At 37.7% G+C, this 25,642-nt stretch overlaps 1 protein-coding gene across 4 annotated transcripts in view; it reads right to left on the bottom strand.

Moving 5' to 3' along the window:
- Positions 1-593: 593 nt before the first annotated feature.
- OSBPL9 (oxysterol binding protein like 9) overlaps positions 594-25,642 on the bottom strand; it is a 62,001-nt gene continuing 36,952 nt past the window's right edge. For 2 of the 4 annotated variants that reach the window (XM_065657059.1, XM_065657060.1), the window contains 19 exons: positions 25,047-25,094; positions 19,801-19,830; positions 19,153-19,203; positions 14,929-14,967; positions 11,939-12,032; positions 11,303-11,404; positions 8,934-9,093; positions 8,137-8,249; positions 7,745-7,863; positions 6,287-6,372; positions 5,867-6,041; positions 4,359-4,443; positions 3,993-4,103; positions 3,549-3,612; positions 3,303-3,443; positions 2,387-2,465; positions 1,954-2,045; positions 1,396-1,531; positions 595-1,295 (listed from right to left, as the gene is read on the bottom strand). In XM_065657059.1, the coding sequence (XP_065513131.1) occupies positions 1,221-1,295; positions 1,396-1,531; positions 1,954-2,045; positions 2,387-2,465; positions 3,303-3,443; positions 3,549-3,612; positions 3,993-4,103; positions 4,359-4,443; positions 5,867-6,041; positions 6,287-6,372; positions 7,745-7,863; positions 8,137-8,249; positions 8,934-9,093; positions 11,303-11,404; positions 11,939-12,032; positions 14,929-14,967; positions 19,153-19,203; positions 19,801-19,830; positions 25,047-25,094 (1,800 nt within the window). In that variant the 3' untranslated portion in view covers positions 595-1,220. Of the gene's footprint in view, positions 1,296-1,395; positions 1,532-1,953; positions 2,046-2,386; positions 2,466-3,302; positions 3,444-3,548; positions 3,613-3,992; positions 4,104-4,358; positions 4,444-5,866; positions 6,042-6,286; positions 6,373-7,744; positions 7,864-8,136; positions 8,250-8,933; positions 9,094-11,302; positions 11,405-11,938; positions 12,033-14,928; positions 14,968-19,152; positions 19,204-19,800; positions 19,831-25,046; positions 25,095-25,642 lie in introns of all 4 variants that reach the window. The other 2 variants (XM_065657057.1, XM_065657058.1) reach the window with 2 other exon arrangements.

The following is a 25,642-nucleotide window of genomic DNA, read 5'->3' as shown; positions in this document are numbered from 1 at the left end:
CCTGACTCCAGGGGGAGCACAGGGACGATCTGGGGCTGGCACTGGGGGCTGCGCCTGTCCTGGGCATCATCCCCAGGGCTGCAGCAGCTCCATCTCCTCACAGGATGGTTCCGCAGCTCTGGAAGAGCTACAGCTTGGGAGGGAGAGAGGGTGAAAAAAAGCCTAAGGCTTTTTTAGTTTTTCTATATGTACAACATAGACAGAATTGAGATAAAAATCAAATAAAAGCTAGATTGAGCTGTGGAAAGAAAAAGAGTTTGATTGTTACATGTAGCTACTTACTTACTCAACCATTATTTAACTTGCAAGCAAAAAGCACAGAAGTGCAAACATTCCTGAAGTGCTGGCAAGCAGGCAGAGAAGCAAGGCTGGATGTAGAGACCAGAAAAATTCTACTGTAGGTGCTGCAAATTCTGCTCTTTTCCTAGTTCATGAACTACTTTGAGAAGTACGTTTAGCTGCAAGGATTCCAGTGGAAAAAAATACTATTAATAATTTAAACATAACACAATTGATCATCACTCAGCTGAAAAAGCAGTCTTGCTGCAAAGGTTTATTATGAAATAAATAAAAAGTCCATAAGAGAAGTTTGAAAAATCTATTTTATGAAGCTTTAAGATGCATTGAGGAGAATTATGTATGGTTACATTTTAATCTCAAAATAACAAAGTTATTTTGGGCAAGACACTGAAATGCCAAAAGATTTGATTATCATACAGGTGGAAGATAACATTTACGTAGCATTTTCTAACAAATTGTCCCATCAAAGGAATCCTCATATTTACACATTGCAAACATTAGCTAGATTTAAATGACATCCTGCATTTTGTTTCTTGTTTGGTTTTTTTTTGTTTTAAATACATAGGACCCAGGAGTATTATGCAACTGATACCAAATGCCTTGGCCTTCACAGTGGTTATACAGAGTGTATCTGCCTCGCGGCCCCGGCTCCCTGTGCTTTAGAAGCACCAGTAATGGCTCCGACAGCCGCCTTGGAAGCCTGAATACACCAACACAAGTTACTGCACAGCCAAGACGTTCCTTATTTCATTTAATTGCTTATCTGCACCAGTAAGTCCAGTATCCCTGAGATAGGAACCACTGCAGTTGGAGGGGTCGGGTTCTCCGAATGGTACATACATGATAACTGCTGACTCTTGGTATCAGATGTAAACTTTGCTAAGCCAAGGCTTGAATGTTTTTCTGGTTTTATAACCTCCTTAATGTTTACTGGCAGCAAGTCGTTTCAATAGCGGCTCATCATAAACCCAGCATTCTCCATCTTCATGGAATAACTAGAAACAAGGGAATAATCAGATGTAAGCTTTTTATGGCTCAGTTGGAAAGGAACTGGTCCAAGTTCAAGGGCATTTACACTCTTTGAATAAAGCTCACCCGTGTTTCCCACGGGGTCTCATTCTCCTTTCTGGCTCTGGCTTCAGCTCTTTGTCTTTCTTCAAGCGCGTGCTTTGCAGCTGTGGCCGCATCAATGTCTCTAATTATTAAGTTGTAGGTTACGTCTTTCCATAAGCTGAAAAAAGAAATTTGAATGGAGACTGCTTTATGGCAGTGAAGTGTTACAAGGTTGTAGAAACTTATGACTGGCTGTTACTCATCAATATTTGTTTGAATTGGGCAGGTCTCACTTTATTGAAAGACCAGAAAAGGCCCAATATATATTAAACAACAGCAGCACTGTCTGTTGCGAGGACTGCGGAGGCTGCACTGAGGCTCTCCGGATCTCCCCGGAACGTTTGGTCCCGACGAGGATGTGAGCAAGGGCTACAGTTCTGCTCTTCCCCATTAAAACCCGTCCTGCAGCAAAGGCTGTCGAGGAGCACAGGCCACCATGCAGGGGATGGGTTAACGCCAGGAGTCACACTCTGTACTGCAAACTTGGGTCTAACAAAAAAAAGAAAGGTCTTAATTTGCTTGTTTAACTAAAATTCTTACCAGCGAGACTCAAAGTCCTCTTGGTCCTCCAATTTCCTTACCTTCTTCTTTATTATAGGCATTTTCTTGGTATCTATAAAGACAGTATTCTCCTAGAGAGTGAGATTTAAACAAACAAAATCAGTTCTTTATCTAGACTGAAAAGTTCTTTACCCTCACACTCCAGTACACTGGTTGGCAGGAAATACATGAAAAACCATTATTCTTTACATTCTGTTCTTGCTATAAAAATCAAATTACCTTATGCTAAATTAACAAAGTAAATTCAGGACTTTTATCCCAAATTCAGTATTCTTGTGATCTTCTGGGCAGCTTCATAGGAATTCCCAACTATTAATGTTTGTTTTTTAAAAACAAACAAAAAGCTTTTTAAACCAAATCTTCCGTTTCTGATAAAAAGGAGAAAAAAGAAAAAGAAAAAAAGCTGCTTTACCCCTGTTGTGTATTTAGCGTACATGACACCATTCCATTCTCCTTCAATTGTGCAGAAGGCTTTCTTGTCATTAGGAGAGCTAAATAGAAAGAAACGGTCATTTCTCAGTTGTATTACAGTAACTGAAAGACCCTAAAGGATCAAAATTTTATCCTGGTTGCTGTACAGTCTGATTTATACCAGCCCTCAAAATGTTCATCACCAAAAGATGAGGGTTCTGTTTACAAGTGAGAAGTTTTGCATGAATTAGTTCAACTGGCTAAGCCTGACAAGGCAGCGCTGTCCCAGGTAAGACAGGTCCTGCCTTAGGGCTGTATCTGCATTTAGAGCTTAGAAAACTAGTTACCAGATTTATAAAGGCAAGTTAAGTTTAAAAGGTTCCACAGACTTAACTTCTTCCCCAGACTACTGGGAAACACAAACGCTAGTTCACCAATGAATGGTGTCTAACAACGTGTGTTGGGAAGTGATTTAAAACCAAGTTCTGGACCTCGTTTTGTCAGCATCCACTTGCTGACATTACAGCACATCTCCAGTAAGACGAGAATCTCCACTGAATTCTCTGCTCTGGGCACCAAACCACTGGTCTGAATACATTGGTAAAAGCTGCAGCAGAGCTTTAATGACATGCTATGAACAGCAGTATTACAAGGCTTGCTTCAGTATTTTTGTTTTTAGGAGAGATTAATGATGAAGAAGAAAATTTAAATTCCTTTTGGTCAACAGCTGAGAATGTTTTGGAGCAGGACAAGCAGTTTGCAGGCCTGTGCAGGTTTCCTGTCACTAATGACAGGTAATCATGAGCTACGTTACTCAGTGGAGCTGTTCCAGTATTTTACACTCCTGACTGTCACGAAAAAACATTATCAGCATTTAAGTAGAGAAAAAGTGAGATTAAATAAAGAAACCTCCTTACAAAATTTCAGCTGTAATTCTGTGCTTCTTTCCTCCATAAAACGGTTTTGTGTGGAAGACGATGGAAGCATTATAACCTGTCTTGGAACAATTAATACTGCATTCGCCACCAAGTTCTATCCATGGCACAGTGAGAATAGACCTGCAATTATAAAGATATGTCTTTATTTATACCCTCTTAATTGATAAATTTTAAGCATATTAGAAGGCATTAAAAATGAAAATATGAAATAGAGCATTTACTTGCCTTCCATAACCATTAGGAAAGGTCAAAATATAGTGTTCATCATAATCTAGGCATGTGACACAGCCTATAAAAGAAAAATAAAAACAGATCAAAAAAACATCCAGTGAAACCTCTACAAAACCTTTCATAATGTTCTCCTGAATTAATTCACTAAAACCAAGTACCATAAAAAGGGAAGAAGGAAAGGTGCTGAGCTTTATTTCGATGCTGAGATGCCCAGCTCTGAAGAAGGCCAGGAGAGTTGTGTTTATGTGAAAAACTGGGCCCTACATGGCTTCAGCACACAGTGTGCAGGAGGAATCACCAATTCCTAGAAACATATGCTCCAATTACATAAAATCAAACACTGCTTACATTTAACAGGATGACTTTAAATATTTTTTGCAAAAATTCTAGTTGCAGAATGTAAATTTATCTTCTGCTGTTAAATTTACACACACATACCTTGCCCTATGTTATGAACGCCAATAGACATTCCTAAGAATTTTGACTTGGTCCATATGTGAGCATTGAACTGTATCCTCTTGTTAAAACACTCTGCGTAAAATGCTGAAACTGAAGAAAAAGGTATTAAAACCAGCAGCACAACACATTAATACTATTGTTTCCAAATTCAATCATCAGGAAATATCTCAAAGTGCCTCACGTGGCAACAGCTTGCAATTTGTTCTCACAAAAACAGCTTAAGAGAAAACTTCCAGCTTTTAAATTTGGAGAGAAAACGCTAATCCAAGATTTAAAGCAAGAGCTGCCTTTGCTGTCGCTCCTGTCCGGACGCCACCTCTCTGAGCACAGTGCCTGTCAGCTTACTTGGAGGATGATGAGAGACCTGCTCTGCCACGAATGTCACGTTGCTCTTACTGACCCATGGGACTGGTCCTTCTGAAACCGGCTCCTGTGTGACAACAGAGAGGGTTTTCATCACTGTCAGTGTTCACAGAGCACTGTGTGTTTCCAAGAGAAGTTGCTTCCATCTTTAAAAGCTTCTAAAAATGTATTGCAGAGATTTTAACAGATTTGCCAGTTTGCCAATTCGATGGGGAATAAATCCTGACTCCTGAAACTATGATGCCTTCTAAAGAACATGCAGCCTCTACTCTCTAGTTTTTAAGAATAAATGTATCCAGGGAGATGTCCCCAAATACAACAGTTCAACTGAAAGTGTCGTGTAGAAACCCAATTATAAAGTAATATTTAAATCCACTTAATTTCTTATTAATAAAATGGGTGGCAGAAATAGTTTTCATGTTTGCTTCTGAGAGAGTCTGATATGCATATTAATAATTATTAGACTATACATATTACAAAACTATAAAACAACATTCATGTCCTGTGGCAAATCATGAAAGGTATAATTAATCACTAGAAGCAATGGAAGCACAACTACACTATTGTCTATGCCAGCAAACAGGAGTCCAAACATTCATCTCAGAAACAAGACAAAGATCTGAGCAAACTCACTGGGAGGGGAGCAAATTAAATGGGAAAAATACATGTGTTATATTTAAACAGTCACATGTTCAGATAGACTACACTGAAGCCACATGAAGCATCTCACAACAGCACTTCCCACACCCTCATTTGCAACCTCCCAAGTTGAAAAGCCTAAAGAAAGTATTAAGAAAGAAAACCACAGCAGCCTGCACTGGACGTGCTGGAGCTTTTCTCTAGAATCAGTGGGGCACTGTGCTGCCTATGGTTCACGTGCTGATTAATCCTTGAGTCTCATTAAACTTGAGCAAATAAGAGAAAAACTCATACACTGGCAGCTGAATTCAGATTAGGAGGGTAGAACTACTGTTACTGTGTCCTTCACCACACACACCCCAATAAGGCACAAAAAGAAGAGTAATAGCCAGACATAGATGGGCAACTGTTATCTAAGCTTAGAATCCAAATTTGAGAAGTCTACAATAAGATTTTAAAAGGAGAATTAAATACAAAAACTGCACTGCTTTCTATGTTGTAAGTGAGGGAAAGAAACTCGACTGTTAAAATACAAAGGTTTAGAGAAATTATTGAAAAAAAATCAGAAGTTTGGAACTCAGTGCTATGAAACAGTTCAGGAGAAAAGAGAACAATTTTATCATGTCAAATAGTTCTAAAAAAACTAATAGCTCAAATGCTCTTATGCAAGATATTTTAAACATCTCTGCAAAGAAAAAGAAGAGGGGCGTAGAATCAGTTAAGAAATTGCTATAGTTGGTCAGTTTGTTACTTAAACATAGCATAGGTCATTTCAGACAGTAAATTAATGAAGCTTTGGGAATTACGTGCATGCATTCTAGGCACCAAAAAACATACCACAAGAAACTAACCATATCATCTTCACCTTCAGTGCCTGGTAACACCCAGTGACATCGGAAGATCTCGCCCAAAATAGGATTGTAAGGCTTTTTAGCAACTGACCCTTTTCTTCCTGCATGAAAAGCTGAGAGGTACCATTTAACCACTTGAACCATTCGTTCCTTCGGATCCTTCTGGTCACTAATGCTACATGGGCCAAAAGAGAGAAAAGAAGGACAGGCACAATGAAATACAAGCAGGTACCTCAAATACAGGAAAGCTTTTTGGATGTCGAGTTTTTTTACAACTAGAAGTTCGACTACTTCGACAGCTTTTCAAGTTTTAATCAAAACCCTGCAATATTCTTCAAAACTGCCAACTTACTTTTGGTAGCCCATAGAGCCACAAACAATCTTAGAACCGATTAACGCTCTACTTTAAAAATCAAATACCTGACAAATAAGTCCGGGTGTGCAAAAAAGTCAGCATACATTTCCAAGAGTGATCTTCTTTCCAGGATAAAAGTTGGAAGAACCACCTGGGTGAAGAAAAATAATTTTAATGGATCAAGATCCATTAACATCCCGCACAAAAGCATTCTACATGCTGGCTGTAAATAGCACCCAGAGCACCCACGGCCTCCTGGGCCTGTGAGCTGATTGTGTTCCCAGACTGACTAATGCGTTCGGACATATTCAACTCAGTTCACATTTTCTATAAAACCAAAGATCTAAAAGGAGCTGTCTCTTGTCTTCTGTATATTCTAGTCCCACCTAGAGCATATCCAACCACATGCTGAGCTTATCAAAAGCTGTTCTTAATTACTGTAACACTGATTGTTTAATTTCATCTATATGTACACTGCCAATTTTCACTTATAGTCAGAATCTCATTCCATGTAGTTCCATCCTCTCATGTGCCTCTTTATCAAGATTAAGGTTAACGTTTTCCCTGCTGCTTTTCTTCCCCAACAGCATTTGCAGGTTCCATTCCCGTGGATCTGCTGTCGGCTTCAGCGTGGTGCAGACCGCTGCTGAAAGCGCCGCCGATTGCTGTTGTTGACTTCAAGTGACATGGACAAGATGCATGTTCGTGATGCCTGGCAGCTTGAGATCAGTAATTTCCAGCTATTCCAGAAGTTCCCAAAATAGACACATTTTTTGTCAATTCCTATTCAGAACTGCCAGAAATCTTCTGTAGTTTAGTTGTGAGCTGCCAGCTTTTTCACCAGAAAGGTTTTAAGCGTATCTTTTTATTGTCTATTGTAAGTTCCAGGCTGGACAGTTAAAAGTCATCTACTTAAGGAAATTAACAATAGGATTGATCTGTCCTACTCTTTTTCAATCTGGAATTACTTGTTTAAGTTTAACCAAGCTGCCTAGAAAGATCAATACCTTCAGAATCTGTCCATTCTACCTTGAGACAGCAACATGAATCGCATTCAAGAAAAATCCAACTCTTTACTTGCCAGTCCTACATACAGCATTTTAAAATGCACAGGCAACTTACTCAACAAGATACCAATCAAGCAAAGCATTTCACTATATGCTTGATTCCCCCTTTTATTTCATGCATGTCCTATTGAATGTCCCCAAACACTGGGATCTTGTAGAACCTTTTTTCTAGGAAGCTAAAGGACAGGAAAAACATTTCTACTGCACACAGCATTCCTGTCATCCCAGCTTTACAGGCATTCCAAGGACCAGGTTCAAGGAGAACAAACAGCTATTTTCGACAGCAAACTATTTTCCCCAACAGATTTTAGCAGTTGAATACATTTATTCTGCATTCATTTTTCCCTTCCCAGTAACAACTCCTATTGAAATATACCATGCTAGAGAGATTATCGCTTAACTAGCTCTGAGAACAAACATGCATTATCACTTTAACATCGAACTGGTTTACACTACCTTTGTTAGATCCATTCCTAATCTAACTTGTGACAATAGATGCATAATAACACTCTTATGTTCTTCCACCGATTCTCCTTCCCCATCATCGTCTTGATCATCAGGAGGATCGAAGAGATCTAGAAAGACCAAATTGCTTTTGTTTTTCGCTAAACCTTCAAAGACAGACTGTATTCAATTAGCGTTTTATATTACGTGTCAAACCAGTATTATTTATAAATATAAGGTTCTTAAATCCTACAATTCAACAGTCTTCCATTAGTAAAGAAACAGTAGGTAAACCATTTTCCATAAGTACCTTGTCATATATACATGATCATATGTATATTGACAGAGTTTACACAGAGGTTAACAATCAAGAGCTCCTCACGAAAGTTCAGGCAGTCACTTACCAGCATCGTTTGTCCCATTAGACATGGAAGAATTGAGGGACTCCGTGGTATCCGGACGTTTCATGCTGCTTCCCGTGCTGCTCCGAGTCAGGACTGCAGCAGACCCTGAAGAACTGAAGAAGAGTCATAAATTCCCCAAATTCAGTGAACTCATTCAGATCAAATTATTATAATTTGATATACATAGCCATCAGTTCCCTAAGGAGTTTACTGATACACATCAATATATGTGCTAATTCACAGAAAACTTAAAATGGACTGCAGCTGATCAAATGGGAAACCCTCCAGTCTAAGACAATGACAACCTGAAAGCATAAAACAGCTGACTAATTCCTCTTTGAAATGTGTAGCATCTCTTAAAATCAAGAAGAATAAATAGAGATTTTTATGAAAGGCAGTCAACTTAAAAAAAAAATTTTTTAGTAAATGTGAGAGGGAATTGGCTATTTACCAAAAGCTGCAACAAATGCATATGTAATACTTCATGGTTTCAGACTAAATCTCTGAGCTGGTTGCTTCCCAAGTTTGGTTTACGTTAGATTTTTGCCAACATATATACCTGATGGAATAGGAAGGAGCAGAGGAGGAAAGTGCGTCCCTCAGAGAAGACTGTGCTGCGGGAGGGGCTCATCTTATTCTGTTATACAGAGTGGCTTTTTTGCCTCCCTCTGCCTTTTTTTTTAAACCAATGTGGCTTATTTGCTTATTTAGCTTAACTAACTTCTACAAGCAGATAAGCCATGCCCTTGTAGATGGAAATTGTATTCAGCACGCACTGCATACATTCAGCTACTTACTCCATACATCGCTTTGGGGAAGAACTGCTCTGATAGAATTCATCAGCATCATAGAATTCATCCTCACTGCTTGAGTAAGAATAATCTGGGACTGTGTTTGGAGACAGGTTGACATGGCTTGGAGAGGTGAGACTGCTGCTAGGTGCTGACTGCCCACTTCCTATGAAGTATGAAAAATTACAGATTTAACAAGAACAAACAAGTTTAAGATCCACCAGTTCTAACTTATGAGTAAGATGGTTCAAATCAACAAAGACCAACATGAACTCGGAAGGTATGATACCTTACAAAATTAGAAGTGACATTTAGTCAGGTTCACATTCAGTTTCATTTAACAAATAACAAGAGAAAGGCCATAAGGAAAATCAAGAACACAGAACAACAGTAAAGTATAAGGATGTTTTCCCCAAAGCTGTTGATTAAAGGCAAAACAACAATATTGAAAACTTGTATAGATTCATAGCATGACTTATGTTGGAAGGGACCTCTGGTCCAACTCCCCACTTGAGTCTCAGATAACTTCGAAGTTATACTAGTTTGCTCAAAATCACATCCAATCAGGTTTTAAATACCTCCCAAGACTATTCCGTAATCTTTACGGGGAACCTATTTCAAAGTTTGATCACCCTCATCCTCATCATAAAATCAAAACATTTTCTAATATCTGCTGGGAATTTCCCTTCTTACAACTTGCATTGATTGCCTCATTTTTTTGCTGCACATCTCCAAGAGGAGCCCAGTTCTATCTTCTTCATACCCTCCCAAGAGCTGGCAGAAGACAGCAGTAACATCAGTCTTTAGCTTGATCTTCCTAAGGCTGAACAAACCGAGCTCTGTCAGCCTCTAAGTACATCACGGGCCTCAACTTCTGAGTCTTGGTGGTCCATGTCTTTGTACTGTGGAACCCCAAACTACACATAGTACTCAAATTGTGGTCCACTTGAGATCCCAAGTGGAGAAGAACAATCACTTGTCTTCGTCTGCTCTTTACACCCTCACTAATAAAACCTAGTATGCAGCCAAGCCTTCATCACAAGGGCAGCTGCCGACTCCCGTTCCATGGGTTGCTCCTCAGGACCTCTGGCTCCTCTCTGGCCAAGCTGCAGTTAACCCCGTGCAAGAGGGCAGACTAAGGGCAGCTGGGTGAAGGACTTTGCATTTGCCTTCACCAAACTTCACGAGGTTTCTGTCAGTCCACTTCCCCAGTCAGTCACAGCCTCTCCAAATAGGAGCCCTGTCCTATCCACTGTTCTCCCCAGTTTGGCAAGGTCCATGTCTAGGTTATCCAAGACGTTCAGCAGTACTGGACCCAGTATCAGCCCCTGAGAAACACCAATAGTCACTTGGTTGCCATTTGGACCTCACACAGCTGATTGCAAGCCTTGAGCCTTGCAGTCCAGCCAGTTTTCACTCAACTTGTATTCTACTTATCCAAACCATCTCTTTCCAATTTACCTACAAATACATTTGTGACAAAATCTAATGGATACATTTCTAAATTGGATTATGTGACTCCTGTCTCACCACTAACTCGCAGTTTTTCCAAAAAGTCATAGCAACAAAGACAAACCAGGTTAACACTGACACAGACCTTTTGTGGAGGCCTAAGGCACAGCATAGGTTATTACACAACAATCATCAGAAACTATCTAAAGATGAGATGCTTAGAGTAAGACTAAAAAAACCAAACTTTCCGTCAGGGCAAAAACCCGGCAGGGGTATCGTTCATTTTTCAGATGGGGCAAATACTGTTTAAAACACATATTAGTGTTCTGGGAAGGAAGGGTAGTAATCAAGTAACAACGAAATCATTTATATACAAGCTTAGAAAAAAAAACTTGGGAGGGAGCTGAAAGAGTTTTAACATGATTAAGACAATATAATCAAGACAACTGATCAGGAAGTGACAGTTAATGTAGAGAGATCAATTAAAAATATGTTAAGTACGTAGCTATGGTTTTAAAAAGACCTTAAAATATCACAGGAATTGTAAACAGATAATTATAGCAACTTTTGCTTCAAGGCATCTATTGTAGTTTTAAAAAGTCCAGTGAATGCTATTATTTAAGAGGGAGACATGATGTGTTAACTGCAAAGTTCTTGTGCTGACTACTGCAAGTTGCACTGATGGACACAAGAAAGCAAGCTGGTAATACTCCTGTGTCTTATGTATCCATATGGGGGAGAAAGAGCAAAATAATTGAGTTTAACACAACACTGAAATATATGTTGATTAGAAGCAACACATAGCAACACATACGTAGGCCAGCACAATGTTATCTTAATAGCTAATTACAGTAGGTTACAGATAAGTATATATTCGGGTTTTGTTTCTTGTACTTCAATAAGACAGTTACACAGAACCATACCTGTACTATTTGGTGTTGGAGTCTGATTTCCAAGCGACGCTACTACAGGTCCCACTGGCAAAGATGACGGTCGCTGCTCTGACTTGCACAACTGAGCAGGTTCTAGGGGATATTTTGATACGTTAAACCCAAAAGCCCCATTTAAATACGAGAACTATAACTTCTGTTGGGAAGGAGATTCAACATTATTTCACCTCACTTTCAAAAATGAAATCCTTTTCTATGAAAGCCATTCAGACAGAAAAAAATGTTTCTGTCATTGTTATCTAGCTCTTTTTTACTATTAAGCAAAGATGGCATTTAAAAAAATGCAGTTATTTAGCTAGAAATCATTTATGTTTTCTGAAAATGAAAGTTTCATTTATTTTAAGAAATTATATTAGAAACGTAAGCTAGTAACTTTGAGCAAGTATGACAAATTATACCAGCTTGTCCACAGAACTAAGGGCAGATTTACCTGGGGGCTGAAGAAGCTCCACACCTGCTCCCCTCCCTTCCTTTGCACCACTAACTGCACCTGTACTGCACGGGTGGCACAGAAGCCGCCCGCCGTTCTGCAGCCCAAACATCTGGATTGCAGCTGCATCCTGCTCTGCTCCAGAATATTCTCACTGAGGTTCTTTCTGCACACCATACCTGGAGGTATCACTGCTTGGGAAGGCATCGTGCTGATCACCGACTGCTCCAGAGGACTGGGCTGATAAACCGCGTCAACAGGGTTTATGGTGCTCTGAGACAAAAGAAAGAAAAGCACCTTTTTTTTTTTCCCCCCACTCAGTTTAAAATAAATAAATAAAGCATAGATAGCAAGAACATTGTGAGCACAAGAAATGCCCAGATGCAAGATAGCAAACTCCTGAGAGAGAAAGTTAAACACAAATTGACAGTTGAGGACATGAGAAATACTTTCAAAGTGGTAATATTTTAATCCTTTACACAGATTTTACACTAAACTGAATTTGATACAGATTTGAATTGTCCTATAAAGAACTCTTATTTCAAGTTCCAGCTTCTGGTATTCATTCCAATGTCCATTAATAAATATTGCATGCAAACAGTGGAAAGTTAGATGCAAGTTATCTGGCAAAAATTAGGATAGGTAATCTGTATTTTAAAATTTTTTTCAAAAATTAATTTGTCCAGACCATAGTAAATCAACACATAAATTGAACCAAGAATCATCAGCATGCTTACAGCCATGAAGTGGCTTTGTTGCCAAAACTCTTTCCAATGCAAGGTGACAGTTTTCAGTGCATCTCCAGGAAAGGACATTTCAATCTACTTATGAAGGTGGGTACTTTGAAAATGAAGCACCAATTCGACCCAACACTCACAGAAGTCACCAACTTCAGGACAGGTTCTTGGCTTTTATACAACAAGCCTCTTGGAAAACTAAATTGCAATGTCTTTTAATCCCAACTAGCATGATTTTGCCTTGATTCATTGGCCTGTAATTTTGTTATTTGTAATTTAAAACCATTGATCTGCATCAGAACTACAAAAATCTTTGCCTCAATTTGTCAGGAAATCTTGCTGCTGTGCTTAATAGAAGAACATTAAGCACAGAAAGGTCATACAATATAGAGTTCTACTTTAAAAAAAATCTGCTTTTAAAAAAGGTAGATGAGCTTCACCTTTACATTTAGTCAGTATGTTTATTCCTGTCCTCTTCTTAGATCACTATTTCAAACATTAGAGGGAGAGTTTCCAACTGTTCTTCCCTCCCTTTAGTCTATTAATGACTACTTGCATGCAGACTGAGGGAAACAGTCATTTTAACCTTCCTCCCATTTTCCTACTAAAAGACGACTTCTTTCTTGCCTCCTTCTCTGGTTAACTGCAATTCTGAAATTTATCCTACATTAAAAATCAGTGAAGATTTTAATTATTTTTTTATAACACAGGATTTATTTAATCGAAAACAAAATTATTATTCCCTTTTATCTTTAAAAAAATCTCCAGCTTAAAATAAATGACATAAAAATTGTTCTGCACTCTCATTGGTGTTACTAATTAGTATACAAATAAATAATATAGTACATATACTGTTACTCCACTGTATTCCAGCATAAAATCAACATCCCTTACACATCACTTCAACTGATTGTGCAATTATGCATGCAACACAGGTAGGTCCCTGTCGCACATATTTCACAGTTTAAAATCGTTATTCCATTTTCAGAATTACAAAAATTTAAAATCAAGATGGTCCTATGATACACAGGATGCTATTGCTATCTCTATCTTCCTTAGTTTTTAGGGAAACTAATAATATATATGATACAGAACACTGGGGGGGGAAAAAAAAATCAAACCCAAAACCAAAACCAAAGTTGCTTTGGTTTTGTATGCAGGGTTGTAACCTTATTCTTAAACAATTCTCCACACTGCAACATGAAGTTTCTTTTGGATGTTTTAGGTGTTGCCTTCATGGTTTAGAAGCAGATGAAGGCAGATCTGAAAGTCTCCTACTCCGAGTTTAGTAACAACTTAAAACAAGCCACATTGAAACAGCAAGATCATCATCCCACCGCGGTATCAAACATTGACCACATTCCTGCCTAAGTTTAAAGTGAAATCCTGACCTTTAGCCCAAGCTAAAATTGACCTCAATAGCATCAAAATTTCAGTCTTCACAATCTGATGCATCAGTCAATACAGTCTTACAGAAATACCTGCTTTTTTCTCCCTAGCCCACAGATGATTAGAATAGTGGCTAATCAAATTCAGACTAGAAGTTGTAATATCTATACGAAGTCTCTGCGCTGCAGATCTAACGTTCATACCACCTCTGCCTGCGGCAGCGTCCAGCTGCAGAACCTCTTTTCCAGGGCACACAACAGAACCTCCTCCAAGACACTAAGACCTGAATTATGTGACTACTCACAGGGTAATTGTTCATCTTATTTACAATATGCATGAAACCAAAATCTGCATGTGCATCTTTACTCCAAAGTTCATATCAGAAAAATCAGACCACTAACGCTGTGCATAATGAAAAGACAAATAAAGCCTGGGAATTATTGTCAGCTGTAAAGAAAACACACTACGATTTTTAGAGTTACGTTCTACGGAAACCAATCTCCTATTAAAATTATCTGAAATGTACTCAAGTGACAAAAAGAGAACGAAGAAAGAGAAGTCACACGCAACTGAAACTAAAGATGACAGAAGTTACATTAAAAGGCAGAAGTTACGTTAAAGAAGAAACATTGCTTAAACAGAGACTATACAACTTTGCGTCTAATGAGCAGCAGCACAGAAAAGACAAAGTACTGGGAGCACACGGATAGCTGACCTATTTCCCACAAAAAGATACTTCAGATGGAACACAAAACTGTTTCTATCCCAATAATTTCCCTTTCACCTGCTCACATGGCAGACTTTTATCTAAGTGTTCAGTCATAACACTGCCATTGGAGACATTCGGCAGAAAACCGATCGCTGTATTTTCTAAAGGTGAGGATGTTAGCCCACCTCCAAAGCTAATGACTCTGATTTTAACAAGACACTTGAAGCAGTAAATTAGAGAAAGGAAGACGTATGTTGCAAAATGAGTGGAAATTCAGGTCTCTGTTCACAATTCTGCAGAAATAAAGGGAGATAAAGATTAGATTTAAACTTACTATAAGTCCATCTGCGTGCTTCTCCTCATTATTTTGGTCCTTAAGGAAGAAATGTTACAAATATCAACATAACAATCTTGTATGACTTATCAGTTCTGTGTTAAGTGAGAACAGCAAGTTTCTCTCAGGAATGTTTACATTTTCAGCCATAAAATATTCCTCATCAAGTGATAACGTAACTAGACTTAGAAGAAAATTCTATACATAAGTCATTGCACCTCTGAAGATCAGAGTTTTCCACAGATCTGTCCACAAAAGTTTCAACAATTTAAAAACTATCCTTTCTGCACGGTAGAATACAATTACGCTTTAGAACGTAGGTTCTTCCCAAACAGCCAAGAGCCCCCAAAACACAGTTTGCAGCATCAGTGAGGTCCTGAAAACCGAAAGGCACGAAGTTCTTGGTTTCTGAAGAACCGCGATTAGTACACAGCTCAAGTTTTCAAAAGCACCTTTTGCTTTTGAAAGGCAGAAGTACTTTTGCAAGTTAAATGGTTTTAACTTTTGCTTTTTGGCATCCACTAGGTTTTAAAATGTTTTTTAGATTGTTTACAATGTAGGATTTGGGGTTTTTTGCTTAGAAGCGTATGTGAAAGAGCAGGTAATGCATGGAATAAAACTGTCATCAGGGGAAATTACACGAGCTACAGACAAGTTAATGCCCATCTACAGTTAGCATCGTTTAACACTGCACCAGCAACAGTATAAATGTTACTGAACACTAAGCCAAATCTTTTCACTTCTGCTGCAAAGTTCATATTAGCCCCTATATGCATCCATAACTTTGTTCAGTGTGAACCTCAAGACTTGTCTGCAGAGTATTTCCCCAGATTTCCAGTTGTTAAAGTTAAGAGGAACAAGGAAAAAAAAAAAAAAGCTGTAAATAGTATTACGAAAGTTAGTACAGACTTATGTTTCGATACTTTATACATTCTTCCTTAGCTTATATAGTTGGCAACAGCCTGCTCAAATATCATGTCTGCTAGTTGACATTTCTTAAGCAAGGCTTTCCATGACAAAAATGACACTAAGGGCAATGAGTTCCATTGGGTTGCAAACTTAGAAGGAAGAATAACACCTGAATCCAAATATATTAGTTTTTTTTTTTTTTTTACAACATACAAAATTTCCAAGTTACACTATCATCTCTAAGACCTAAGAAATAAACCACAAAGATGCTGCATTGGTACTGAAGCTTGCTATCCTAGCCCAGTAACGCACAATCAGCACCGCGGCACGTTGAGGAGTTAACGAAGGCAGAAGCGCCACAAAACTGGGCAGGCAAGACTGACCAGAAATGAAGAAGTGAAAAAGCCCAAAGATGCAAAACTAAATATTTAAATTATAAAAGCCAAAGATGCAAACCTAAATATTTAAATTATAAAAGCTACATCATAAAACATATTTTTCATGTTTCTAAGACCATTACATGTATTTTACAACACACACAACAGCAAAGCTGGGTATCTTCAACTGCCATACACACCAAGAGGACAACATAAGCCAAGTGCTCCACCTACCCATCTCACTTCATTTACTTTGATTGCTTTTTGATAAGAAATGTGTTAGAACATATTCCTATTTAGTTGGTATTTGCTTCGTTATTTTGAAAATGCCTTGGGTCACCTCAAGTACAAGTGGCACGATTACACACTTGATTTACCGTAAGTGTAATGGAAATTTCACTGTCCGAGTCCTAAGGCAGGTTAAGTGTCCACAAACTGCTCAACTTAATGCAAAATTACAAAAAAAAACCCCAAAACAAACAACAAGCCAAAAACCACCAAAAAACCTAGGTTTGCCTCAATGTACCCAAATAATCCAAATAACGAATGGCCGTGTATTTGAAACGCAGATGTTCAGAGTATATACAGAAGTGGTAACAATTTTCAAGGTATGCAAACAACCAGAAGGTAATTGTGAAGTCCATCTCCTAGCGAGAAAGGCACTGTAGAAGTAAAAATGGGGTCCAGGGGTGGTGTTAATGATTTATTTGCAGCAGTGTAAGTCAGCAGCCATACTTGCCTTACAGCTTTGGGAAAAAAAAACTTGCAGAATCTTAAAAGGTTCTACACTGGAGAACAGAAAGCTATCAGTCAGACACAGTACATTTTACATGTATAATGCTTCATACACATCCAACTTACAGGACTGTAAAAATAAAACAAAACCCCCTGTATTTTTTATTTCCTACAGCAATAAGAAATCAGGATACCAACACGGTTTATAGAAAGGGGCAGGCAGTGGGGGAAACAAATGTCATGTAGTCAACAAGTAAAGTTGCCTAAGATAGAGAGAGAGAGGAATAAGATGAAGAGATGAAGCGGAATAAAGGTTATTAAAACAGCAGGAAGCTTTATGGAGGGTATTTTTCACTATATGTGGATCAACTTCTTCCAATTAGCTGTGCATAAACCACTCATTTAAACCACCTTATCTTCAATCGTTCTACAAGAGCTTTAGATTAAAAAAAAAAATAAATTCCCACTCCCCAATGGATAAATCCACCTATTTACACTGGTTAATATTTACTAGTACTGAAAGAAGGACTTGTGACTTAGTGTAACACAAAGCAAGTTTTAGCATTTTTGGGGGACTCGAATTCCACCTACTTTTATGCTTAATATGGTAGTTGGACTAGTAAAGCACCGAATCTGATTAAAAAAAAAAAAATGATGAAAACTGCCTCTACAAGTTCAGTTTTGTCCATTAGCAGCAAACTGCCTAACCAACTTCAAAATATGCTGAGCATCAGCACAAGCTAAGCACTCATATTTGTCTGTCTCCCAATAAACTTTCCCGCAGCAGAAATGGAATTTGATATTCAATAGAAACAAGAAAGTTAACTCGGCCACTTATTACCAGCTTTGAGCAAGAACCTGAAGAGCAAATTATAATTCTGCTCTTTCAGATTTGTTAATTACACAGCAGAGCTTTTAAGAAAAGAACAAAATTTCATAGGAATTAAACATCTGAAAATAACACCTATTAAATACATTTATAAGCTAATTAACAAAAAATGAGCTAGTCATTCTTTACACAGGGTTTCTCCAACTGCTACCTTAATACAGCAAGTCACACACAGCTGGATAAGAAAACCAGCACATTGCCATGTCATCTATCTACAATTGACTCCACCAGATCCCCAAAGAATGACATGCAGTCTCCTGGTTTCACCGTACCAAAACAATTCTAAATATACCCAGTACTAAACAACAGCAAATTATGAAGTACTGACAAGGCTTTTCTTGCTGTCACGACAGTGAATTATTCAAATAGTATCACTGCATGTTAAATAAAGACTGTTCTAGCTCCGGATTCATGTGGCACAAAACTCTTTCAATGCATCCTACTACTTGCAAAATGGTTTTGGTTTTATATAAACCCGCTAATGCACAATGTATCTGGCATCTAGAATGAAGACAAAGAACAGTATTGTATTTGAAAGCTACAAAAAGAAAAAAGTTGATTTAGACTACAGAAAAAAACCTCATAACTTCAGCCTATTTCTGAATAAATCAGAATGTATTCTGATTAAATTCAGCATTATGTTCTGACAATACCATACATTAATGTATTTGCAAAACACAGTCTTCCTTCACTTTGGTTTCAAGTTACAAATCTGCAGCTCATAACTAACATATCCTAAATACAGTACTCAACAAAAAAATCCACCCCAAATCTCACTAAAGTTTAAAAAGTAACAAAATATTTAAGTGAAAAGCATAAGTGCATTACCCATATTGCATTCCCAAATAAAACAATTCTTACTTCAAGAAGTTCCATCATCATGAACTGCAGACCTATTAAAAACCTCGTAAAACCAACTTAGATAATTAACATTATACTCTTCCCTTTTTCTATTTATGTTAGCCACATTCTTAAATGAAGCAGAAATAAGAGTTTTGTTAAGTTTCTATTCTGTCACTCTTACTTTTGTTGATGTTCTTATTTAGTCTAACAGCAAACTCTGCAAAAGAAAGCTTAGCCCAAAATAAAAGCTTGGTTATCAATACAACTGTTACCATTAATATTAACAGGACTGACTGCTATGGAACTCAGTACTTCAGAAGCTTCGCTAAAATAGTAGCATAAATCAATTTATACCATTTACATCTATCTATATATCTCCTGGATCATACAAAAAGCATGTTTAGATTTTAATTGTTTTCATACAGATTAATGCTGTATAATTAAAATCCAAAATATTTACAGTGTACTTACTTTAGCAATCTGTAGCAACACAATGCAGTGTTTTATTGATTCTACCATGCTCTAGGAAAACAAAAATAACAGAAAAAAACACCTTGTATTACTATAATACTTGGTATTTACAGGTGGTTTTATTATTATGCAGAACATGAACTGAAATATTGGGCGAGAGCTAAAAGGACACTCACTTCTGTAGAACCCTTACTTTCCCTTCCCCCTTTTTTTTTTTCCAGAGACAAAAGACAGGACAACAAGCAATGGCCGTATATTGAAATAGAGGAAACTCATCTTAAACATAAGAAAACTCTGATGATGAAACACTGGAACAGGTTGCCCAGGGAGGTTGTAGAGCCTCCATCCTTAGAGTCACTCACAACAACTAGATTTGGTCCTGGGCAACCTGCTCTGTCCTCTGAGCATGGGATTGGGCTACAGACCTTCAGAGGCTCCTTTCAACCTCAACTGTTCTATGATTTTATGATTCTAAGGTGCTCGACATAAATCTGAATACAGCACCAGAACCACGCTGCCTCTGTCATCACATGGTTGGACCTCGTATGGATTCCCACTTTTCTGTAAAAAGCTTTAAAAACTTTCTCAAGAAAATAAGTTGAATTTCAGAATCTATATATCATAGATATAAAAATTAAATAGACTTACACTGGTTGTTTCTTTGAGACTTTCAATTTTCTGTAAAATAAAAATAATGTGGTTAAAGACAGCTCTTCTAGCATCTAGTTTGACCTAAATACTGTACAAACACTACATTTCAAATTGATTAGGGAGAAAAAAAGCAACCTATATGCTAAAGACTATTTCTGTATAGACACAATTTTCATTTTGTAATTGACAAGACAGAAGTAAAACTGACAATTAAAGCTTAAAGATGACAAAGTAAGGAATTTTTGATCAGTGACATTATGCATATTTACCCAAAGTCTACTCTTGGGTTTTACACAGCACAATCAAAAACGACATATAATATGAAGATTCACTCTAAGTTCAGTTTGTATCCTTATATAGTGTACTGAATGGTGGAACATTCCAAAAATCAATATTACCTGAAATTACCATCATCCAAGTACAATAAACATATGCAGTTAAGCACAGCTAAAAAAAAAATCACGGAAAATAACAGTGCACACATGTTTCTGCTCTTTCTAAGCCTCCAGTAAAAGTGCATCTGGAAATCCGCCTACTTAATTTTATCTAGAAACACTGGTTCTTAAAGATTTCCTGTGTGGAATTGCACTTCAGGCATGCAAAAGGCATCTGCATGTCGCTTTACACAGAAGCACAACCTATCTAAGAAGCATATGCATCCTGTTGATGTCCTTGGCTCTATCTGCAGAAGGCAAAATTATTCAGTTGGACTCAGCACTGAACCTCTACGAATTCAATTACAGGACCTCTTTGTTTTGATTAATATGAGTCTCATGTGATTCTTGAATAATGGAAGTGTGTAAAGGGACATTTTTTTCCCCTCACACAGCATTGCAAACCCAATTCTACACCGTAAGAGAGCAACATGCATCTCTAGATCTACAGAAATGAATAGTCTCAGCTTGTGGAATTAAAAAAAAAAATTAAAAATGCACTGACGGCTTCTCAGCCAATACCTGGGGATTTTTTTTTTTCAGTTATGCTCTTTTCTATACACTATTCAAAGGATGCTATAGATTTTCTTCATGATTAATTGGCAAGAGGTGGCCAAATAGCACCCAGCCCCAGCCTCTTCCACTGGACCATGCTGATCTATGAAGTAGCGTATCAGGGACGTTATCTCACAAACTTATATAATATTTACTTCTGCTACTAGCAGAGAAATATGCCAACAGCTAAAAATTCATTCGTTTTGTTTGTTTTTCATGTCTCTACTAAACTTCCAGTCCAAACTTTATGAACACACATTGATAAAAAGCATTTAAATATGACAGCGGTGGAGTTTTGAGCCTTTCAGCAGCAAAACAGAATAAGCAATGTACCCAAACATCCAGATCTTGTCAGATGAAAGATTATGCAGCTGAAAGAAATCATTCTGCCTCAAAGCTTTACAGCCAACTGTAGGCAGCTGTCAGCAGTTTTGATTATTCCTTACGTATTTTTTCCCAATGTGGTTTAGAGTACTTAAACACCAAGTAACTTAGTATGTCATTCCCTTCACTAATACATTATTTGCTCAAAATCTGACAGTGATGTCAAGCCATATAATGTAATTCAGTCACACTGTTTTCCCCCTACCCATTTGTAGTTTTCCAAACAGTAGATTAAGATATTGTTATTCTCACACACAGGTACAGGGGAAAAAAAAAAAGAAAAAAAAAAAGGCGAATTTGTCCAAGATCACACTGAAGATCTGAAATGAGAAAAACCTCAGGACACTTGGTTTCCAAGGCCTATCCACAAATTATACAATCATAATATTTTCCTCTGCGGAAATGAATTATTTGTGAGCTGGCCCACTTTAGTAACAGCACACATTAATTCAATATTTTTCACATTTGTGCTGTATGGCTACCTTGCAAGAATACAGTACAGGGAACTGCAATATTGTCTTTAAACATATACACAAAATCATGAGAACAATGCGGGCAAGTCAGACAGACTCAGTCCCTGGGAAGACCCTTCTAAAGAGCACCAGCCCTGGTATTCAGTGTAAAGCAACCACCGACATGGAAATCTCTGGATTTTTATGAGCAATATGTTATTCTAGAATGGTGATATAAGCAGCCATAAAATAAAGTCTGAACTCTCCCCCTGTAAGATCTTATGCAAACATACTATAGATGACACTATGGAGAGGGGGAAAAAAAAAAAAAAAAAAAAAAAAGATGGATGATAACTAGTGACAAAACCACCCAAATTTAGCAGGCTTACAAGAGCGGTTGGTTTGGAGAAGTTCGGAGAATACTTATGTCTCGTCTCATCAGCTGTACAGAACCACATTGTTAGGTATACATGCTGCTGCAATCCTTGTAACTTTATTCTTATTATCTTTCGTTTAAACTTAGAATAGGCTTGCGTTAAAGTAATAGAGATAATTTAGAAAATACGAAGTTGTAAGGAAAATCAGAAAGAGGTATGTTGAAGATAAAAAACATTACCAATAAAAATAAAATCAAGTATATAATTTACTATTAAAAGTTATCAAAATTTTCTCTCTTCAACATCGCTACTCTTTGAAAACTGATGAAGATAAAATTTTAATACAACAGTTTCCCTAGTTTTAGGTAATGAATACACTTATTTTTGAATGAAACATCAACTTCCTGCAGACTCAGATTTGCAGAATGCAGCCACATGCTATATCTAATCTAATCAAATTGCAGACTGCTGCTGAAACTACTCCATCTACTTGCACCTCCGTGACATCTGATTTTTTTATTAAGCCACTGGAGATCCAATAGAAAGCTAATTTTATTTCATTGAAGATGATTTTCGCCTCATTCAACAACCATGTGAGTACAGAGGGATCAGCTCGTCCAGCAATGAGAGGCAGCAGGGGCAGCCAGCTCCTGAGTCCGTGTGCTCAGCCTTGGGGTTACTCCACAAAACGTACTCGTTGTGAACCAAGGAGCTTAAGCAGACTACACTTCCCTCCAAAATCTTGTTAAGTGATGTCAGCTTTGTTCCAGCCTGCCAAACATACACCTCTTTGCTCTTCTGATACTCCTGAATGCTTATGGTTTTGTTTTCCCTGATACATGTGGTCGAGACGCTTTCACAAAACTGCACGGAGAAGTCAACTTCAAGTTCTCACCAATAGTATTGCTAACACTGTAAGAAAGCAAGGCCCTAGCTTGTCTTCACCTTGAAATGCCAATACTCTCCGATCACACACCTTCTTTTATTTCAAACATAATGGTATATATACATTGTACTCCATCAGTAGATTCAGCAAAACTGGCAGCACTGCTAGTTATGGTATGTTTGCAAGACAGTATGAACCAGCTATACAGTGCTAGTTGTAGTTCTGTCAGGAGTATCGATGTAACACAGGAAATTAATGATAATCACAATATTTCTCAGTCTCCAAATTCATCAAGTCTGTATCTGCACTGTCTTCTTCCAAGTTCAACTGATTACCATGTGTCAGAAAGAACGTATGCAAGAGACCTTGAAGAATCTCAGAACACTTATACCATATATCATTACCTTCAAAAGAAAATATTCTGTAAACTGAGAACCAGCTCATCCAATGCTCCATACACTTGCAAAAACAGAAGCTCAGGTCTCAAATGCCTGGCCATAAACAGCTGCAGACAGCACTCAGCTAATTGGGAAGCACATAACACTCAAATAAACAAATGTTGCTTCCTGAGAGAAACAAACTCTGGGTTGGATGGAAGCATCCTCCAGGTTACACTCAGCTCAGAGTCTGATAGCTGAACATAAACAAATAGGAAAACTGCTAAATACAGTATCAAAAAACCTCTTAGCTGCTTTAGTACAGGAAGAGACACGATCAAAAAGTGCTTTGCCGAGTCTTTTTCATTTTTAATAGAGAATAAATGGAATCTATAGTAATAGCAACGCTCATCAAGATTTAAAACCGGAGGAAGCTGACCTCTTCTAAACAAGCCTCCTGCTTTCTCTCTAAAGTCCATCTGTCTGTTCCATAGATACCTTGCAGAGATAAAGAAAGAAATCAGCACAGCACGCGGAAAGTCTCCAGGGATTAGAAGCACTGTCACAGGGAAAAAGAAAGTACTGCCTGATCTGCAAAGTAGCATCTGGAGAGAGGTCAAAATTGAAGGACGACTCTTCCTAGTAAGATGCAGTGAAGGAGAAATACAAAATCTTCAGATCTTACTCTTTCGGTCAGTTGTCTACAGATTAAACACACTCAAACAATGAACACTTGTACTTCAAAGTTATTTTAAAAGCTTGTACATGCAAAAAAACTCCAGAAAGAATATCACTTGTGAAGTCCTTATGACTCCACATAACACATCAAACAAGATGGATAACACATGAAAGGTCACAGCCATTACAAAGCAGTAAACTAATCACAGAAAGCAAACTGTTTTCAAAACTGAAATCAAACACTGAGAGAACATCAGCTTGTTTTCACAACCAAAACTGGGGGGAGGGAACTAGGGTGAAGTCCATCACTACTTTATGATGTTGAAATTAATGCGTTCACTGAAAATAAAAGGAACTCCTCGGTAACAAACCTTTCATAAGGAAATGTTCAATCTCTAGTCCACAGCACACAAACTCACGTAAAAGGCAGCACACTAGTTTCTGCCAAAGCCACATCACCGAAGGTACGTGCCAGCCTTTCTTAAACACAGAGACTCAGCTCTGACCTACAAACTTGACTTGGAAATGGAATAGGAGGGGGTGCAAAAAAACCCCACAACATTTAAGCTAATTACAGCCTCGCTAAAAAAGTAGTAGTCCCCACACAGCAAGTTACATTTTTGACATCCTTGCCTAAGGTGGATGAATTACGATATTCTCAGACTTCCAACATTCGGCATGCCAGTCACGGAACTACTCAAGATGCAGATTTGATTATGTGAAATACATGATTCTTAGTATTATTTTTCTTCCCTTCAGAATAGCTTTGCTATTCCCACAAACATTAAACACTCATCCTTGTTAAAGATTAAAAAAATATCAAATTTAAGTTAAAAATGCTTTTGACAGTCGGATGACAGAGGAGTCATTTCCTACAAACGGAAACCTTTTTTAATGTTACGACACCCAGTATTACTAAAAATCCGTTTGCAACCTATTCACAACACAAATAATGTTATCATTTATTCAAATGGCTTTAACTGATTTTGACAACTTGATGAATTTCAACTGTACTTTAAATCTCTATAGACTATAGCAATTGATGCACAAAGCCATCCAATTAGGCAAAATAAGCAATATTTAAGACAAAATGTACTTGCTTTTCTCTGTTCATCATCTTTGCAGTTCTGGAGTTTTTCATCGAAGAGCTAAAAGAAAGAGATACTTGTGAAAATACTGGAAGTGTTATTTTTTCAAATAATATCAGCTAGAAACACCAAATTTTCAAACCCAAAAGCATCTAATAAGACTGTAATCTTGGTCTCTGTCCATCTTCAGATTCACTCTTCTTTCATTATTAATTCCTATACCTTCTCCTCTCAGCTTGAAATCACAATTAAAGGTGTAAAGATTTAAATACCTTCAGTGAAGTGTGGTAGATGGCTCCAGAGTGGGAGACAAAGGTAACTCCTGACCAAGTCTTTGCAGTTTAGCTTTAAATTTTGGCTCTTTTGCCTACCTCCATTTTTGTTGATATGCTCTTCCTCTTCTCTGCCCTCTCCCGCAACTGAATTTTTGCTAAATATCCTACATGCAATACTTGCCCATTATATCAGAATTTAAAAAAAAAAAAAAATCCAAACCAGCAGAACTGAAGCAATCTGAACAGCAATTTTAACCTGCTGAGTCATGGGAAAAAGTGTCCCGACCAGCAGCAAAAACTGTTTTTCTCAATAAGGTGAGTACTGAGAGATAC

The sequence above is a fragment of the Caloenas nicobarica genome, chromosome Z (assembly GCF_036013445.1).
Source record: "Caloenas nicobarica isolate bCalNic1 chromosome Z, bCalNic1.hap1, whole genome shotgun sequence".
Lineage (NCBI taxonomy): Eukaryota > Metazoa > Chordata > Aves > Columbiformes > Columbidae > Caloenas > Caloenas nicobarica.
The sequence above is the reverse complement of the archived record's forward strand: the minus strand, read 5'-3'. Positions and strand labels throughout refer to the sequence as shown.